Source organism: Dromaius novaehollandiae, chromosome 21 (assembly GCF_036370855.1).
Source record: "Dromaius novaehollandiae isolate bDroNov1 chromosome 21, bDroNov1.hap1, whole genome shotgun sequence".
Taxonomy (NCBI): domain Eukaryota; kingdom Metazoa; phylum Chordata; class Aves; order Casuariiformes; family Dromaiidae; genus Dromaius; species Dromaius novaehollandiae.
The window spans coordinates 9,863,214-9,883,633 of NC_088118.1; the positions used below are offsets into that span (position 1 = coordinate 9,863,214).

At 51.1% G+C, this 20,420-nt stretch overlaps 1 protein-coding gene, 1 long non-coding RNA gene and 1 pseudogene across 2 annotated transcripts in view; all 3 read left to right on the forward strand.

Moving 5' to 3' along the window:
- LOC135330517 (uncharacterized) overlaps window positions 1-20,420 on the forward strand; it is a 140,039-nt gene that overhangs the window by 70,913 nt on the left and 48,706 nt on the right. The window lies entirely within an intron of this gene.
- Window positions 972-9,294, forward strand: LOC135330511 (transmembrane protein 209-like). Its single transcript, XM_064524403.1, has 7 exons — window positions 972-1,113; window positions 2,264-2,360; window positions 4,286-4,383; window positions 6,366-6,480; window positions 6,581-6,678; window positions 7,517-7,587; window positions 8,178-9,294. The coding sequence occupies exons 1-7, from the start codon at window positions 1,084-1,086 to the stop codon at window positions 8,230-8,232; spliced, it is 564 nt and encodes a 187-aa protein (XP_064380473.1). The 5' UTR covers window positions 972-1,083; the 3' UTR covers window positions 8,233-9,294.
- LOC112978917 (uncharacterized) lies at window positions 9,611-17,775 on the forward strand (annotated as a pseudogene).

Below are 20,420 nucleotides of genomic sequence, written 5' to 3' on the forward strand. Positions count from 1 at the left end.
ACACCCATTCCTTAGTAGAGCAAGCACAGGTGCTGAGAAAGTTCCAGTATCAGCTGGCTTGCAGGTCCCAAGTTCCATCAGTGCACAAGGACGAAGCTCATCTGAGCTCTCCGCAGACTGCAGAAGAAGCAAGTTCAGCACCAAAGGGGCCAAGAGGGAAAAATAGGGCTCTAAAACATGTAGTTCCATGCAAAGGTTTGGACTTGAGCTCCATCAACAATATTAGAAAGAGAGAGAGATGAATTCTCATATAGGAAAATGATTTCTCCCTTGGAGAGCAAGATACCTGTATTTAGGTAGAAAAGTGGCTCCTGAGAGAATTTCAGGTTTTCTTGCTCTGTGGTCTTTGTAATTAACTGATACTCACTGTGCGGGCCATGGTGGAAAGCAAGAAACCCTTCTGTCTTTTGGCCAACTCTTCAGAAATACTTTATCTGAAGTTGTTTAATATTACTATGTAATCTGAGAATAGACAGACTTTATGAGTTAAACTCGAGAATGGCAGTTGCAGAACTTTTCTTTTACCATTTTGTACGCTGGGTAAAATAAACTTGTGACATAAAAATTGACTGGAAACTGGCCTGCACCTGACATGGTCACATAGTTGAAGGTATGTAAAACATTCTCCCTTATACTTGTGTCTGGAATAAGTCTGATTCAAAGGAATGTCATTAATGTAGCTTTAATTAAATTTGATCCCTTTTCTTTATTTCATATGTTAACCTAATGAAGCTTCTTATTCAAGTACCTCTTTAATCTATCCTACAATTTGGACCAATTTTATCTTCATAAAGCAGGGAGCTCAAAGCTGCAAATTTGGACTCATGCGAGATTTGGTGTGCTGTGAAAAGAAAGTAGAAGTCTAGTATGTTAAGCTGCTGTAGAAATCACATGATACAGCCAGTAGGTGTATGAGAGTGCTGGGACAAATGCAATTTGAATTGTGTGCTGTGGTTGGGATCAGAAAACATCTTAGGCCCTAAAAACTCTCTTGGTTTTCTGTTAAGTTGCTGTATGTAGATAATAATGTTCTTTCCATAGGTTTGGGCAAGGGTGATTGTGAATCGACGACAGCTTGATCACATGGATTCCTGGACCACTAGGTTCAGAAGTGTAAGTCCTGTCCCTATAGACTGCCTGTCCTTGCTTTTGGAATAGGTACAGCAGAATGAAAAAGTACCTCAATGCCCCATGTATACCTAGGGAAGTGAAAAGAATTGCATATTTGAGTCCATTTGAGGATTAAGGTGGGCTTGGACAAGGAGATTAAAACAGCACGCTTGTAACAAGTATTAAGACACATTTGCAACCTGCACTTCTGCACTTGCTGACCTAGGTGTTTTGTATTCTGAAGACTTTACAATTGTAAAGTTCACCCACCTTCAAATGGAGACAAAAACATCTTAACACGCAGTGGATGTGATAAGACTTGTTTTTTCTTTCTACAACCCAAATATCTGAATTGTTTTTTTTCCTCCCGTATTTCGAACTCATTCTCCTGGGCTCAAGTAAAGCATGGAAAGTGCCAGCCCATTGACTTTTTCTGACAGTCTTGAGGAGCGCAATAAAAAACAAAAAGAAAATTTTGGTTTTAGGAGCAGGAATCACTACAGCAAAGGAAATAAAATTGCATGCTATGGCAAAATAATTTGTAAGTCTAACTTTGAATTACCTCTTCAGTCATAGCAACTATCGTGTATGTAGTTGTTGTTCTTTTGTTTTTTTTAAGTAGTGGGGTGACTGAAAAGCAAAGATTTCTATGCGATTTTGGATTATGACTGTTCTGTACCAGATTCTTCAGCATCTGTTCATAAACCTGCAGGCAGCTTGGCTTCAGTTCCCATATCCTGTCACATACAAGTATCACATATTGTTTATCAGACCCTTGATTTCCTGAAACGGATTTGAGAGGGAGTGGACCCATGAAAGTTTAAATTATCTTGATGAATGGTGTGCAGTGCTTCAGAATACCCCTTTTCTCATTGTCCAGAAAAGCTTTATCAATGCTTTCTGGAGATTTGTTTTCCCAAATCCTTTATATTGAATTTCTGGTGCTTTAGAAGGTATTAAAGAGTCATTAAACCCTATCTAAACTGATATTCTAATTTAGTTGCTTTTCCTTCTTGGTTGGCTTCAAAGTGTCTGTTGTTAAGCTCCTTTGTGATTGTAATGGTGGTGATGATGACTAGGGTGTAAACTAACATTTTTTTTTCACATTCTTGTTGCTTCTAACCACTTTAAATTTTGCATTTCTCTTTCCTAGTGGATTAATGAGACTATTTTAGTGGCACTTGTACAAGAGATTGAGTCTGTGAGCACTCAGCTGAGAAGAATGGGGTACCCAGAAATGCAAATTGGAGGTAGGATGATAGAGTAGCAGTGGGGTTCCCTGTGGTGGTTGGTGGAGGGCTGCCCCATAGCAGGGCACTGCATAGGTACTATAGAAAACAAGTCTATTTCCTCTCTGAATTTTTGAGATCTTTGTTGCATGTAATGCACTTTATTAAACTGGAAGGGTTCTTCATAAGATTTCTGGAAATACTGATGAACGCTTGCTGATGCTAATATAATATACAATTCTTAAGCTCTGGTTTTCTCTGAATTTATTCCTGGAGAGTTAAAGGCTCAGATTAGCATCCTTATTATATCTTAAACTGTCAGAAAACTATTACACATTGCAAGGATAGCTGCCTGTCAGCTCTCACTGTCTACACTAGTACATGTCTTTCCAAACTCTTCCTTAAAATCAGCTAGTTCCTGAAAAACCTATTGCCGTTACTTCCTTGAGTTGTTACCCACTATCTGGTCTCAAAGCAGTCAGGCCACAAAACGTTTTATGAAAACTTAGATGTGATGCATTGTATGCAAATACCGTTAAGAACTGAGAAGTCTTGTTATGACTGAAATAATATTAAAACCACAGACCTGGGAAGTGTGTGGTTTTTTTTTTTAACCTAAAATAATTCTGTTATCTCAGATAGGCTATTAATCATTTACATTTGAGATAATTTGTACTAGATGTAGCACTAGTTGGGGTTGGGGAGGACAATCTCGGGTGGATTTTAGAGAGCTACGAGCATTGGAAGAAATTATCTTTTTTTGGGGTGCAGTTTTTTTTCCTTTTTTTTTTAACATTCTGATGAGCTGGAATTCTAGCTACAATGTCATGGTACAACTCTGAAAGAACTACTTCCATTGTCATCTCACATGTATATCCCCCTTAACCAAGAGCAGGATTTGATATGTTGCATTTAAACAAAGCCTACTTTTTTTGGCCTTTTTGTAGTCACCCCTCAAGATCTGCATCTGTCGTGATGCCTGTGAAAAACTGATCATTACTGGCCGCATCTCCACCTGGCTGCTCTCCTGCTGCTCTTTAAAATGGATGTTAGTTCTTCCCTTTTTCACGCTATTTATGTTTCTATTTTCTTATGGAATGCAAGTCCTTCAGATAAGGGACTGTCTTCTTTTGTGACTGCACAATGCTGTGTAGCATTTATAATCTGTGGTGTAAGGGAGACAGCTAGTGCTTCATTGGGATTGGAAACGAGCATTTGGGGTACTGCATAAGATGTTAACTTTGTCTAGGAGCTTAGTAAATAGTAAGACAGAAAAGCCAGTTCCTCTTTGTAACAGTGCATTTGTTAACGCCTTGTAAGGGAGACTGTTCAAAGTTCTGTCGTGGGTGCAGATGGCGTGCTGGCTCTTGCATGCAGAAGCCAGCATCAGCACTCAGAAACAGGCAGCGATGGTTAAAGCTCCAGTCATTCCAAATCTGAACGGTATAGAGCAGTATTTGGATATTACGCCGAACCAAGAGTATTTGGTTGAAAGGATGAAAGGTACGTGGTCATCATACTGACTTTAAAACATTTCAGTTAGCTGGGTCAAGTGTCGGTGGTGTCAGATGCCCCGTCAGTTAAGATGTTTGAAACAGTCACAGCAGGGAGGAGAGCTGCTTTTCAAGTAGCAGAGAGATTTTTTCCAGCCTTCTCTTTTCATAGCAATATAATGATGTGGGACTTGGGATATTTTTAGAAGTTTTATTTCCCATTTCACTCAGTTTGGGGTATGAAGTGTCATATTTAACCCCTTCATGAGTTACAAATAAAAATTACCTTGTAAACTCAACTCCCCTAAATATATATCTTTATAAGCATTTCATTAGTTGAATTCTTCCTATTTTGTGTACTGGAAATGCATACGATGTTCTCAAAGCTAGTGTCAAATATGTCTTTCTTACATCTTCAGCCCCCAGTAGCTGAATAAATCTTGTTGTTTTCAGAGCTCTCTCAGGGAGGATGCATGAGCTCATTCCGGTGGAACAGAGGAGGAGATTTCAAAGGCTGTAAATGGGGCGCTGACTTGCCCACTGACTGTGCTGTAAGTTTTCAAAGATGGCTTGGTATAACTTCCTAAAGTGGGTCTTTCAGCATAATTTTGTGGGTGATAGCAAAGAAGTTTTTTGAGGAACATGGTCAAAATCCTGTTTGCCTCACTTACTGATAATCCCACTGTAGTCCGTGAAATTATGCGAGGAATAATGCAAATGGGATTGGACATTGTGCACATCACAAAAATGCAATTGCATGTCTTAGTCTTAGGCCAACCTCTTATTTAGACTCATCTGAGATGTCAGTCAGGAAACTGTGTGGGGAGCAGCCTGACACGTAGGGATCTTGCTAGAGCAATTTTCTTACCGTATTTAAAAAAAAAAAAAAAAAAAAAGTCTGCCTTAACCAAACCTCATAATTTCTAATGGAAGGAAAACCTTCCGCCTTCTTCTAGTTTTCCTTTGCTGCAGCAGATAGAGGAACAAACATAGATTGAGTGGCAGGTCTGATGTCTAATTGAGTAATGTTTCCTGAAAAATCTGCAGGTGTTGCGTTATCTTACTTGAGAACAGACTTGTAGTCATGCTTAGCCAATTAATGAGAAAGGTTAGGAGAAAAACACTTCAGTATACACAGTGACTTGAAAATTCAGCTGAAATAATTAAAAGAAAGGCCACAGCATAATCCAGGGAGTGGAAAACAAGCTTTACAGTGTGACTCTTCAGTTGAACTCTGTATTTGAAAGTAGAGTCCGGGTGATTTTTTTTTTTCACTCTAGAGATATTCAGTTACTGGGGAGAAGAAGAAACAGGAGATCCGTGTGTAAGAGCTTTACAACTTTGCTGACAAAGATAAAAAGATTGAATTGCTGGAAGCTAAAGCTGAACAAAATCTGTCTTGAAATAGGATTTAAATTTTCTAGTTGTGAAGATGACTAAATATTTGGGACTGACTAGCTGGGAAGCAGCTCTGGCTGTCCTGGTAGACAGCAAGCTGAACAGCTTGAAAGTGTTAAAGATCATAACACAGAACATCACACCCTGAGTTCGTTGTCTTTTACCAAAACCAACTAAGAGAGGTGGTATTGGACAACATATTAAACTTCTGAAGATTCTGGGAAGGAAGTTCTGATATAAAAGATGAAATTAGTATAAACATTTGTCTTGAAGCTTTGACATTAACTTACTCAAGACAATAAATGCAAAATGAAGAGTTTTTTACAGTAATGTTAGTCTCATTACATGCAACATGAAGCAGTGATTTCCACCAGACCTCTTGAGGCTTTGGGCATTTAGCCCATAGAAATTCTTTTGTTTTGTCTGCAACACAAACTGTGTTTTATATATTGAACACACGAGGTATCATATTACAGAATAATTTGGTCACGTTGCACACAGAGAATGTTGAGAGCTCTACTGTAAGGGTTAAAACATATAACATGCAGCGTTGCAATTTTCTCACTGTGAGGTAAGAAGATACTTGTTCTAGGACTTTCTTCCAAAATCTTGGCATAGCTGGTAAGGTTCATGGGCAGCTCAAGTTTCTTCAGAGATTTTGTTTTGCTGTTCTTGATGAGAGAGGAGAAACTTGCTAGATAGGTGTAGTGTTTGGAAAAGTTATAATTAGATCGGATATGCCCTTCTAAGGCAAATCCTTGCAGCTAGTATGAAAAGCAGCATTAAATCAGATAGCTTGTAGTTTGTCCTGTATATGCTATTAAGATCTGCGACTTTGCCAAATTCTGTAAGATGTGAAGATAAAGTTACTTGTCTGTCAGGAGTTCAGTTCACACATGGCACCATTTTATCATGTTGTGACTGAAACTGTTTTATTTACAGGAAAAATAAACTTGCCTTGACGTCAGTGGCATGCCTTGGACCATTGAATTCAGTGCTTTAAGTATTAAGCTGCCTTGGGCTTCTAAACATAGTGGGATTAAGTCCATGATGCAATGACGGACTCTGTATTGTAGCACTTTGTTCCTCAGTCTTTTTAATGATATTAAAGTGAGGTTTGTTTTTGTCTGCACAGATCCTTATGCACATATTCTGCACTTACCTTGACTCCAGACTGCCACCTAGCCCCAGATATCCTGATGGCAGAACCTTCACTTCGCAACACTTCATTCAAACACCAGATAAACCAGGTATTGGCACTCTTGGACTGCTTGTTTAGCTGCTGTTTACTGCTTGGATCACATCACCACTTTTAAAATCCCTATTTTCTTTAAAAACTTTGATTTACAGACATTACAAATGAAAATGTATTTTGCATCTACCAAAGCAACATCAATCCACCCCACTATGAGCTGATCTACCACCGCCATGTCTACAATCTGCCCGAGGTATGATCGTGTTAGTTTTTTCCTGCTGGCAAGAAATCTTGAGCAGACCTGATTTGAGGGTAATTTTTTTTGGAACTAGCCACTTCTGTTGAATATTTATATGGAGGCTGGCTCAGTGCAGAAAGCAAATGTTACCTTGATCTTTGACCATTGTGTGGTATTTTGTCTGCTACTAAATAGTAGCTTCAGTGCCTAAGTTAGGTACGTCAGTACCCAGGCAGTACTTCCCGTTGTTTATTTTCTGAGGATTTATTCTAAAATCCTAATTTTTATAAGCTCTGGTGTGAGTTGCTATTCCTCAATGCCAACAAGCCTGATGCTTGTCTATAGGATTTTTTGGAGGGAAATGTCTAGTCTCACTATCAAAATACTAGACTTTTCCTGCACATTTTAACTTTATATTGAGCCCTGGTTGTGACCTGATCTCTAATTTCAGAAAGGCTCTTTAAAAAAGCATTAATAAGTATTTGAGGATGATAATCCTCCCAAAAAACAAGTTTGGTCTTTTTCTGATGTTTGCCTAATTGAAGGGTAAGTATTGAGGCAAAAACCCAGCAATCCAAGCTGTAATACCATTTCACAATGTCTCTCTCTATTGTAGTTTTTTCTCATCTCAAGTTATTTAACAGGCCAGCATGGCGCACGCTGCAGTGTGTGTGTTTTTATATATATATAAAAAAATCTTGCAAAAAGTTTTGAAGGAAAAATTGTACTGCTCTACCTAAGATAAGGACAGGACATGACAGTTGTTTTAACTAAGACATTCTATCTAAGATATTGGTATGATTGCTTGTACATGACTTCAGTTCCAAGTTCTTTTCTCTTCCCATGGATTCAGGGCAGAAACATGTTCCATACATTGCTTATGTTTCTGTACATCATAAAGACAAAAGAATCTGGGATGCTTGGGTAAGTGTCAAACGTTATGTACCATTGCGCCGCGCGTGAGATCTGAACAGGAGCTTTCTGTTTCAAAATACCATAACTGAAGTTGCTGTAAGAGAACGATATTGATGGAGTTAAAATCATCTTCTCCTTTTAAATTATGGCGGCCTTTTTACAAGATCATGTAAGTTTTGTGCGCGTGAGCACACAGGAAATGTTTTGTGCTTTTCTTTGGTCTTGTGCTGATTGAAAATCTCGTGGGGTCCGTGCTGTGGAGCAGTGGCCTTGGCCAGACAACCAGCCTGCTACCTTCTTGCTGAAAGTCCCGCACTATTTATAAACAGGAGACAGATACTGCCATTGTGCTGTAATCTCTTGTTTTCGGCATAACAAGAGGGGTTTGGAGTGCACACTGAAAGCTGCACTGACACAAAAGCAATGTCCAGACTTTTTTGTTCTGGAAGAGCTGTACTTAATTCAAGGTGAAACACAATACCTACACAAAGGTTAAAATGCTGATGTGTGGAATTGGCAGTTTTTCTTGTAATGAAGATTTGTTTTAAATAGGAGCTTTAACTTACTTGTGTTTTGTTATTATAATGTTGTTTTTGCAGGCGTGTAAATCTTGGTGTATCAGGAGTCAATGTTCTATGGATTTTTGGAAAATAACTTCTCTAGCAAGACTCCAGCTCAGAAGAAGAATGATCCTGCTTCTCTGACGAGATGAACTGAGCAGTGTCATTACACTTGTTGCCTTAAACATGGACTATGAAAAGGGATAATTTAAACTCTGCTTTATGGACAGAGGGGAAATGTTTGTAATTCCCATAGTTTTTGGGAGGATACTCTTTAAAATATTTCACTGTTGAAATGCATCTAAATAGGAACTCCAGGCAGGTCTCTTCTCTTTCTGGCTCCTCACCTTAACAAATCCTATTTAAAAAAAAAACAAAAAACCCTTGCTATTTCTGTTGCATTTACCCTTCAGTGCCATTGCCGCTCTAAAGAGCTTAACGGACCGCAGGCAGCTCCCACGGGCGTACGCAGTCGCTTGCTCACAGTCCCTGGAAAAGGCAGTTACTGCCAGGTTCACAAGATCCAAGATATTCCAGGTGGGCATAACAGATGCCAAGTTGGTTAATTTAATTATATGCGATCAGAAAGAACATTATCTTTCATCCCTGCCCATTGGAATAATTGGATTTTATGACCGCATTGGATGTTTCAGGTGTCTCCACTGCAAATATAAGGGAAAGAGAAAACTGACTTGCTAGTTTCAGTATATGTTTATAAGATAGGTTTAAAAAAAAAATTCAAATGTGACTGTCTTACGAGTTATAAGATGTTGTGGGTGAATTGAGTACTACAGTGTTACCCTGCTTTTGCTTTTTAACTTTTTAAAATGTATTTTTTTTATTTCTCGCATCAGCTTTTCTGCTAGCAACTTATTTTCAGGGCCTTGCAGGCTGGCATGTGGCTTCAGCATCCCTGCAGGAAACCAGGGTGGATACACCTATGTCCCAGGGATTTACAGGAACATCCCTAATTTCCTGTTGCCTCACCAAAGTGTGACCAGAAATGGCTTTTTTTTTTTTTTTTTTTCCTGAGGGCAAGTGGATGCCACGTGGCCAGAGCCCAGCTTCTGAGCCTCCGGCTTCTTAGGCTCTGCCCCCTGCGGTGGCAGGGATTATTCCTTAGGAAGAGTCAAATCCTGGGACCATGGGCCAGCCTGCGGTTCACGTCGCAGTGCCCGTCTCTTTATTAAAAGCTCGGGCAGCAGCGGGGTGTCCCTGTTCTCATATAACCCCACGTGGGTGGTTAACCCAGACCCTGTGAGTGGGTGCTCCACTTGTGGGGAGTCCCCTTTTGGGAAAAACACTTGCACTTGTTTCAAAGAATAGGCCCTTAAATATTGCTGAGAAGCTTTTTTTTGGGGGGGTGGGGGGGAAATCCATTGCAAATTCAGGCAATCCAGAAGGTTTTAGAAGTGTATGTGGTTAATTTTTTTTTTTTTTAAACAGAGGGGTAAAACTGCGTAAATCCGGAGATGCCAAGGACTTGTGAGCTGCAGGTGAGGGTGCCGGCTCAGTTTCCCTCAGGGATTCTCGGGGAGCAAAAAGGTGAACCTCTTAGTGTCACTGTAAATTGCCAAAAAAATCCAGAACTTGAAAATCTTACTGGTTTCTTGCTGGTGGAGAATGCACCGTGTGCAGTAGTTTTGTTACAGCGATATATTTTTGTACTGTATTTTTGTACCGGATTTTGGTTCACCTGGCTAAGGCATTTCACTGTGCTCAAACCAGGTGCTGTCATTTTTGTAATCTCTGGCGGGTCGCTATGTTTTGGCATGAGCCAAATGTGTATGTATAGAGGAAATGAATGTTACTGGAGATCCCATCTCCGCAGGGACCTGACTTAACAAAAGAGCTTATTTTGTTCCTTTATTAAATTGGTTTGTTTTACCAAGCACGCGGTTGGGTCTTTCCTGGGGGTAGTGAGTGCCGGATTGTGTTAACGGTGTCTGTTTACACCCGCCTGCCCCAGCTGGCTGCCTGCCTGGTTTCCTGACTCATCCCCAGCTAAAGCAACCAAAACTGCAGCATTTTACACACTATAGCGTGTTTTGCTCTGAGGCCCCAATTCCATCGCTCGGGCCCAGATCATCTTTGCACAAATGGTATTGCTATGAACGGGCCCTGGCTGGTTATTTGGGCAACCCCTGGCCGCAGCTCAGCCCCGGCGAGGTGACGGTTCGCCAGCGCTCATGTTGCGTGGCGCCACATTATAACACCAGCGGCTAAAAAAAGCAGTTTTGTTTCTTCGTAAGCTGCTTCCTGGCCCTGGTTTAGCATTGGAGGAGAGAGGGGCTGGTGGGCTCTTGCCTGAGGCAGTGTCTCTAAAAGGACAAGGACGGGAGCTGCTGTTTTTAACGCGTTCCAGTGGTTTCATCCTTGCGAGTGAGGAAGAGGCTCTGTGCCCCTTGATCATCTGCCTGCTTTTCCCTCTGTGCTGCTGTCGCCAACGTGCTAGGGCTTGTCACCCCAGTACTGTGTCCATTTGGGTGTCCTGTGCCCCAGTACAGTGTGCACCCTGGTACTGTGTCCACGTGGGTGTCCTGTGCCCTGGATCCCTCTGCACCCTAATACACTGTGCACCCGGGTACTCTGTCCATGTGGGTCTCCCATGCCTTGGAGCCCCCTGCACCCCAAAACACTGTGCCCCCTGCTCCCCATGCACCCCGGTACCATGTCCACATGGGTGTCCCATGCCCCGGATCCCCCTGCATCCTGATACACTGTGCACCCTGCTCCCCATGCACCCTGGTACTGTGTCCACATGGATGCCCTGCACCCTGGATCCCCCTGCACCCTGATACACCGTGCACCCTACTCCCCATGCACTCCGGTACTGTGTCCACATGGGTGTCCTGCACCCTGATACAGCGTGCACCCTGCTTCCTGTGCACCCCAGTACCTTGTCCACGTGGGTGCCTTGCACCCTGGATCCCTCTGCACCCGGACACACTGTGCACCCTGCTCCCCGTGCACGCCGGTACTGTGTCCACATGGGTGTCCCGGGCCCTGGATCCCCATGCACCCCCATACAACGTGCACACGACTCCCCATGCACCCTGGTACTGTGTCTACATGGGTCCCCCACACCCCAGATCCCCCTGCACCCTGATACAGCGTGCACCCTGCTCCCTGTGCACCCTGGTACCATGTCCACGTGGGTGCCCTGCACCCTGGTCCCCTGTGCATCCCAGATCCCTGTGCACCCCGGTATCGTGTCCGTCTGGGTGCCCTGCACCCCAGTCCCCCGTGCACCCCAGATCCCTGTGCACCCCAGTACCGTGTCCGTGTGGGTGCCCTGCACCCCAGTCCCCCGTGCACCCCAGATCCCTGTGCACCCCGGTACCGTGTCCGTGTGGGTGCCCTGCACCCCAGTCCCCCGTGCACCCCAGATCCCTGTGCACCCCGGTACCGTGTCCGTGTGGGTGCCCTGCACCCCGGTCCTCCGCGCACCCCAGATCCCTGGGCACCTCGATGCACCAGGTGCTCCCGGTTCCTTGGCACCCCGATACATTCCGCACTCCAGTGCCCTGTCCGCACCGGTCCCCCCCGCCCCACACCCCTGCGCACCCCGGTGCTCGCTGCACCGCCGCCCCCCGCAGCGGCCCTCCCTCCCCCCCCGCCGCGCACCTCCCCCCCGGGCCCCGGCGCCGCCCGTTAAAAGCTACCGCCGAGCCCGGCGCCGCCGCCCCCGTGGCCAGCCGCTGCTGCTGCTACACGCAGGAGGTGCTGGGTGAGCGCCGCGCGGGGGGAGCTTTGCAGCGGGGGGGGGTAGCGGGGGGCCCTCTCGGTCCTTGCACCGGGGGGGTTTGCACTGGGGGGGGCGGGGTGATGGTGCATGGCAGGGTGGCACTGAGCATTGCACTGGGGGGGGGGGGGCCCTCCTGGGCTTCCCCCTGGGTATTGCACCGGGGGGGGGGTACATTGGGGGGGGTCCCTCCTGGGCTTTGCACTAGGGAGGGGGGAAGGTGTTGCACTGGGGGGGTCCCTCCTGGGCATTGCATGGCGGGGGGAGGCCCTCCTGGGTGTTGCACCCCTGGGGGGGACCTGGACCTTGCATAAGGAGGGGGGGCTTTGCATGGGGGTGTGTCCCTCCTGGGCTTTGCACTGGGGGGAGGGTGTTGCATGTTGGGGTGTCACTGAGCATTGCACCAGTGGCTGAAGGGGTCCCTCCTGCCCCCCCCTGGGCATTGCACTGGGTCTGCATGGGGCTGGGGTGTGCGAGCCTCGGGGGGGGGTGTCCTTGTCCCCCCCCCTCCCTCTGAGCATCCCTGCAGGCTGGGGGCTCCCAGGACCTGCGCCCCCCCCCCCCCCCCCACTCCCCAGGCGGCACTCCAAACCTCCGCTCCTGGGGGCCTCCCCTGGCCGCAAAGGCCCTGTGGTGCCAGCGGGTGCTGTGGAGGCTCCGGGGCTGACGAGTGCCGGCTCGGGAGGGGCCCCGCGCCTGGCGGGCCACCGTCTCTCTTCCCCCCCTCCCCCCCCAGAGGTGGAGGTGCGGGGTGGGGGGCCGCGGCGGGGGCCCCTCTGTGACCGCTGCTGCGCTGCCATCAACAAGGCCCTGGGCGACCTGCCCTCAGGCTCCCACCCCCACAGCCTCCTCACCCCCTGCCTGCTGCCCGGTAGGTCACTCCCCAAAGCCGGGGGCCGGGATGGGCCGGGGAGGTCCCCCCACCGCCAGCGCCCGCTTGCCTCTCGCCCGCAGTCAGCGCCTGCCAGCAGCACTTGGACGAGGCGCCGGCGTGCGAGAGCTGCCCGGGAAAGACCACGCTGACGGCCAAGAACGTGGTGGAGGCCAAGCTCTCCAACAACTACAAGGTGGGTCCTCCTGGCCCCCTTCCCGCGGACCCCAGGGGTGTCTTGGGGGGCAGCATCTCTGCCCTGGGCTGCTGTCAGAGATGTTGGCATGGATGGAGATGCACGGCAAGGAGCCCCCCAGGTTGTCCCCTCTGGGGCCACCACAGTCCAGCTGGGGCAGGGGACATCAGGTGCCTTGTGCTGGCCCCCGCGCGTGCTCCCACCCTTCCCCTCTCTCCAGTTCGGCTTCAAGAAGTGGAAGAGCCACGTGACGGCCCGGTCGTGGGAGGACCGCTCGGAGATCGTGAAGGAGCTCTACTCCGACCTCAACGTCATCAAGGGCCCTGGAGGGGGGTGGCCACCGGGCACCAAGAAGACAGCAGCTCCTGGCTCCACCAGCGGCGAAGCCTGGAGGCGTCTGCTTAAATCCCGCAGCCACTGGTGGGACACGGCCGCTTCTGCCTTGGCCAAGCCCATGGGCAAGCAGTGTTGACCCCGGGGGGAAGCCCTGAACAGGGTTTTGGGAGGAAAGCGGTGGTGACATGGGGCCCGTCGTGGAGCCTGTGGGGAGCGGTGACGTGCGGCAACGTGCTCTACCTGCTGCTCTTCGGCTGGTGGCTGGTGCTGCTCTACCTGCTGGTGGCCGCCGTGATGTTCCTCACCGTGGTGGCGGCTCCCTACGGTAGGTCCTCCCGGAGCGGGTCTCCACCTGCATCGGCGGATGCTGAGCCGGCACGAGGTGGGGGTCGAGGGGCTCCCCCCCAGGTCCCTGCCCGACACCACTCTCACCGCAGGGTGGCTCTGCTGGGACCTGGCCGGCTACTTCCTCTGGCCCTTCGGCAAAGTGATCCAGCGGGTGGAGGTGACAGCGAGTCCCCGGGCGTCCCCTGAGGCCGCCGGCGCCCAGGAGACCTCGGCCCTGCTTGGTGGCCCGGCACCCCGCCGCTGGCACCCTGTGGACCCCGGCCACCGGGTGAGCACCCAGGGTGGATGGAGCTCAGCTGACCTCCTCTTTGGGGTTTTTCCACCCCCAAAAAAGTGTCACCTCCACCCCGTCTTGCAGCAGCATGCCGCTGCCATGGCCTGGCTCTGCCTGGGCTACCTGGCGCTGGCCCACGGGCTGGTCTGCTTCATCACCTGGCTCCTCATCTTCCTCATCCCCGTGGCCAAGATGAGCACCCGCATGGCCCGCCAGGTGCTGCTGCTGCCCCTGGAGCGGGTGTGCATCCGGTGCCTGCACATGGTGGGTGGCCCCCGGGCCTTCCTGGGGGGCTGGGTCTGGGGGGGGGGACGCCCGGAGTGGTGTCAGTGATGTGTCCCCGCCCCACCGCAGACGGAGGTGCCACTGGACGGGGAGTTGATCCTGTGCTGCTACTGCGCCGTGAACGCCTACTACTACAAGTACGCTGTGGACAGCATCATCTTTGCCGTCAGTATGCTTTATCCCTCTTTTCTGGGGGGGACGCACCAACCCAGGCACCTGCCCAAGGTGCTGCCCCCCAAAAAACCACCCCATGCTTTGGATGCATCCTTGACAGCTGCCACAGACCTGCTGCCGCTGGTGGTGGTGACGCTGGTGCTGGGCTACATGGACGGGCGCAACCGGCTGACGAGCTCACCCCTGAAGTTCGCCCTGGCCCTGCTCCCCATCATGCCCCTCTCCTACTACATCGGCATGGCCATCACCAGGTGAGCGCCCGCCCCATGCCGGGGCCGCCCCCCACCACCGCTGCCGCCCCCCACTGACCCCCTCCGCCGTCCCCACAGCATCTCGGCGCAGAGCAACTTCGCAGTGGGGGCGGTGGTGAACGCCACCTTCGGCTCCATCACGGAGCTCACCTTCTACATCATGGTGCTTAACAAGGGCGCCCGCAAGAGCAACAAGTGCTACGAGGAGATCGTCAAGGCGGCGCTCACCGGCACCCTGGTGGGCTGCGTCTTCCTTGTCCCGGTGAGCCCGGTGGGGAGGGCTCCTTGCTGGGGCCGTGCTGATGGCCCTGTTCCCTCCAAGGGCTTGTGCATGGTGATAGGAGGCATCCGGCACCAGGAGCAGAGGTTCAACAGCTGCTCAGCAGGCATCAGCTTGGCCCTGCCCTTCCTCTCCGTAGGAGGTGAGTGCCCCGGGGGCAATGCTGGTGGTGGGGGACGTCCCGCGCCGCAGCCTCGTGCCCACCACCATCTCTCCCGTTGGTAGGCGTCTTCGCCCCAACGCTCTTCTCCAAGGTGTACAGGAAGCTGGTGTGTGACGAGTGCCACAATGTCACCCAGAACCCGCTGGGCCACTACCTCTGCCAGAGCTGCCACTTCGACCTAGTGAGCCCCCAACCGCGGTGCTCCTGGTGGGTCCATGCCAGGGCCACCCGTGCTGGGATGTGGGGCTTAGGGGTGTTTCTAGCCCATGGGGCTCCTCACCAGCAACCCTCGAAGGGTGCCACAGGATGGGTGGCAGTGGGTGCCTGGGGCACGGCCACAGCGCTCGCCCCACTGATGGACTTTCCCTTGCAGATGCAGAACAACAGCACGCTCTACTGCAGCCACGTCCAGTGAGTGTCCCAGTGTGGTCCTGGTCCCCGTGATGAGGTGGGTCTTCTTGGGTTGGCTTGTGGCTCCCTAGGGTGCTGCCTGGTCCCTGGCAGGGTGTCCCCCAGCCTGGGGATGGCACTGCTGTGCCCACCTGGTCCCAAGGCTGGACCATGCAGTGTCCATCTCCCTCCGTCCTGGGACAGCCGTCTGTGACCCCAGCCCCACAGGGCATGGTGGAGCCACCACAGCCTCCAGAGGCCTCTCGTGTGGGGCTGAGCACTGTGTCCTGCAGGCCCCTGGTGTACACGGTGTTCCTGCTGCTCCCCGCCACCTACCTCATTGGCCTCTTCTTCACCCTGAAAACTCACTCGCACATCTACGACATCCACATCAGCGACTGCCACAGTGAGTGCCGGCTCAGCTTGGAGAGTCCCCCACTCCCCTTCACACCCCAGGAGGCCCATGTGGGCTTTCTGACCACCTCCTTGCTCCTTTCCCCCAGTGCCCGGCCACCACCACAGCGCTGTAGTCCACTGGTCTTGGTGGAGGGCGCTGGTCATCCTCTTGCTGTCCATGCTCTGCATGTTGGCCTGCACCAACCTGGCCACGGAGCACATCAGCCCCATCCCCACCAACTCCACCATCTCCCAGCTGAGTGTGGTGGGGCCAAGACCTGCCCTCTGGGGCCAGGAAGCCACCCTGGCCATGGGCGACCTTGCCCAGCAGGGCTGGGATGCTGAGAGCTGATCCTCGGTGGGAGGAGATGCTCTGCACGCAGGCGGGATGCGGCCAGGACGGGTCTTTATGCATGCACTGATGCCTCCGTTTTCCTGGCAGTACTTCATCGGGGTCACTGTGCTGGCCATGGTGCCCGAGCTGCCTGAAATCATCAACAGCATCCAGTTGGCTCTGCAGAACAATCTGAGCTTGAGGTGAGGTGGCCCAAACGGGCCGGCACCTGATGCTGTCCTCCTCAGGGTGGTCCCCCTACCCCGGTGTGCAACAACGGGGCTGAGTTTTCCTTTGCTCAGCTCCAGCCTGCAGCAGTGATGAGGCAGTGAGCCCTGTGGCCTTGGTACTTGGCCATGACTGGACTTAAAATCATTGGAAAATGGGGCCAGAAGCAGGTTCTGCTCCTCTGGTCCTCAAAGGCAGCTTTGTCCACACCCTGAGCTGAGCTGTCCAAGCTGGACTGTCATTGCAGGTGGTACAAACTGCTGCTTAACCCAGCTGTGAAGCAGCTGCAACACAGTGAAATCTAAGATGCTCCAGTGGGACAATGTCCCCCATCTCCTGCGGGGCACCCCAAGGGCTGCCAGGGCTCTGACCTCACCCTGGGTGAGATCCTTGGTGCTCCTGTGGCTGGAGATCTAGCACGTGGTGTCTGTGACCCCTCTGCTCCTCCCCAGCATCGAGATTGGGAACTGTATTGCTGTCCAGATGTGCATGCTGCAGATATGTAGAAGATGGTGAAGTGCACCAGGATGGGTAAGTGGTGCCCAGGAGAGCCCTGGGCGAGGGACATACCACGCGCACGTGCTTGCCCAGGCACAGCAAGGGCACAGCTGCTGTCCCCATCATCTCTGCTGCTGGCTCAGCACCCTCTGCCCAACACAGCCACTTGCAGGGGATAGCGGGATCAGACACCTCCTCCCTTGGCTGATGCTGCTCCCACACTGAGGGACATGTTGGGGGGGGGGAAGGGGGGGCTTGGGGAGGGGGGTTGACATGCAAGTCAGTGGTCAGGCATGAACACAGCTTTTCTCTGCCTCACAGCCCACCAACTTCACATTGGTCTTCAGTGACCTGCACGTCTATGCCACCATGTTCAGTGGCATGTTCTCATGAACTACGTTTTCATGGATGGCAAGTGTGACTACTTCCAAGGTAATGCTGTGGGGCTCCAGGTGTACCCAGCTTCCCTGCAAGGACCAGGGGGCCTCCTGGAGACAGCCCTGGGATCACCTACTTGCTGTAGCTCCTGGCTGGTGGTGACTTCAGCCATTTCTGGGGTCTTGATGACAATCTAGGTGGTGCTGGGCCAGGGCTGGAGCTGCCACCCTGCAACCAAATACAAGAGCAGGGCTTGGCTCACGGTGGAAAAAGGGAGCATCTCCCAAGGGGGAAATCACTGCTATTCCCTCTTAAGGGCTTAAATGCAAACTCCCTTCCTGCTCCAGCAAATAATCCCCTTCCAAACTGGTCTTCCTGCCCTAGGCACTGTGCTGGTGATGGTCTACTTCATCCTCTTGGCTGTGTATTTCTTTGCACCTTCACCCAGTAGCTGCTGAGGCCTGGACTCTGCTTTCTCCAGCCCTCCTGCTGGGTCAGCGCCTCGCAGGGCACAACTCGTGTCTCAGGGACTTGGCTGGGCTGGCTCCAGTCTGGAAGCGTTGCTTGCGACGAGTCTGCCGCTGTCGTCTCCCCCAGCTCTCGCGGTGGGGTGCAACGGGAATGTCCATGCTGGGAAAGGTGGTGGCAGCAGGAGCACTCCTGAACCAAGAAGGAACCTTAATGCCAGAGCACTTCACAGAGGTATTTCCAGCACATGTGTGTGGATGGAAGGAAAATGGTCCTTAGTGGAGGGTCTTGAAGGAGCCTTCCGTGTGGACTTGAGGACAGACCCTTCCCTGGAGAAGTGTTGCACTGGGAGAACGTGCCGGAGAAGAGTCTCTTGCCCTTCCAAGCTGGAGGCGATCCCTGCTTCCCCAGGGCCTGAACCCAGGCCTGGAGGGGACTCTCTCCCACAGGATCACACGAGGCTTTTGGATGGTACTTGAAACACACCAAACGTTTTCTTGCAGCTGTTTTGTCATTAAAGCAGTTTTGTACAAACTGGAAATAAGCTCACTTTTCCTTGTATGAGCCTTTGGTAGCCAGCTCCCCCTCTGTGCATGTGCCACCAGCCCTGCTGAGGGTTGTAGCAGGACCACACTAGGTAAGAAGCTCTCCAAGCCCCTCAGCACGGAGCAGGGCTGGCTGCTCTGAGCCAGTGAGGCTGGGGTGGGAGGCCCCTGGGTGCCCAGCAGCAAGGTTAGTGGTGGTCTTGGTGGTGGGACAGCCATTTGGTGCCCACCAAGGCTGGCTCTTGCAGAGCAGGAGGTGGGCAGCAGTGGTGGCTTGCTTGGAGCAGTGTCCCTGGGAGCAGAGCAGGGTGGTGGAGGATCCTGAAACCTGCAGTGCAGAAATGACTTGCTTCAGATGGGACAAAGGCTGTGCCCAGTCCAGCCTCAGTCACACTTCCAGGGGACAAGAGAGGGCCCTTCTTGCAGCAGTGGGACGATGGGGGTAGGGAGAAAGAGGCCCTGGGCTCTGCTGAGACTGCAGCACTTCACTTCCACAGTGAGGTGGGGATTTGGGGCAGTTTCCTGACTCTGTGCTGCTCCAAGTGTCACCTGAGCTGAAGAAGCTACTGAAGGAAGAGTCTTCGTCATGGTGAGTTACCCAGTGGCGCGTGCCCCAAGTGTGGCGAGATCCCCAGCTTTGGAGCGGTCATGGGGCACGTGTGCAGCAGGACCTGCTCCCTGCTCTGGTGGAGCAAGAGGTTCCCCAGGCAGAAATTCACCTGAGTGAAGAGTGTGATTAGGATGTAGGACGAGCTGCTCCTTGTGCCATGACCATGCTCATCTCACCAGTGAGAGCTGTTACGGTGAAGACGTACCACTGCCGTGCCAGTACCACAGTAAGCAGAGCCAAGGGCAGGGTGGCTGCAGGCTCAAGCCTGCCCTGTTGCTGCCCGGGCCCCAGCAGAGGTGGGCTGGAGGGAAGGCCAGGCTGCAGGGGCAGCCGGAGTTGTGAATCCGCTTGTCCTCCCTGCCTGGAGCTTGGAGGTGGGGTAGAGAGAGCAGAGATGTGTCACTTAAGTCTTCCTTTGGCTGGGCAAGCTGTGACTTGCGTGTGGTTACGTGTGCTATTACTGTGACCTTATGGTGACTTGGGCCCTCCATGCCTGGCCTCTTCGGTCTACTTAACCTGGCAGCCTTTGACTCATGCCAAAGGCACCCTGAATGTCCCCACGGTCCCCGGTTAAGTGGGCACCCAGCATGGGTGCCTGGCGAAGCTGGGTGAGAGGAGATGCTGAAAGGTGAGCTGCTGTGACCTAGCCTGGGGGCTGGCCAGCGGCAGGACAGGCTTTGCGGAAACTCGTAGTCCTGCAGCACAGCAAAGGCTCGGAGCCCCCCCCCAGCCCCAGCGTTGCAGCTGGGGGCACTAAAAATGGCCCTGAGATACCTCCCTCTCTGCTACGGTTCAGGCTCACTGGGGATGAAGCTCAGCAGCTATCGGTCTCCTCTTCCTCTGCTGAGGGCTGGCAGAGAAGACAGCTCTGAAAGCTGATACAAGGGCCGATGCCAGCAGCCAGGGCGAGGTTAGAGAACACAGCAGGTGATTTGGATGGATTTATTGGTCAGAGCATTTAAAAACAAAAAGAAAAGCAAAGAACACTGGACACACAATTACAGGCAAGTACAGCTCCTGCCCCTTCTCCCTCCCCAGCCTCCCAGCTCCGTGGGGACCTACTTCATCACAAAAAGCAGGGAAGGAAACGATGCTCACATGTTGCAACATGCACGGTGGATGCCAAAAGGCCCCACAGGGACCAGGGAAACAGGACAAGACTTACTGTAGTTTGTAAGGCAGGTCCCTCTCCCACAGCTGGGGCGAGGGCAGCAGCTCGTTCATGAGTAGAGACACAGTCTTAGCAAGTTTTTTTGGACTCCCTCAAGTAGAGCAGCATTATGGACAATGCTGTTATCTTTAATACAGATGTTTGGGAACATTCCTGTGCAGGCAGCAAGAGTTGGAGATGTGGATATCTTTCCACAAGATAGACTCAACAGCACAGGACAGGAGATAACTTTTAATTAAAAAGAAGGGGAAAAAAAGGGGAGGGGAGAGAAGAGAGACAGAGGAAGGTGATAGCAGCTACACAGGTTCTCCTGCAGCTCATCTGAGGCTAAACAGGAAACC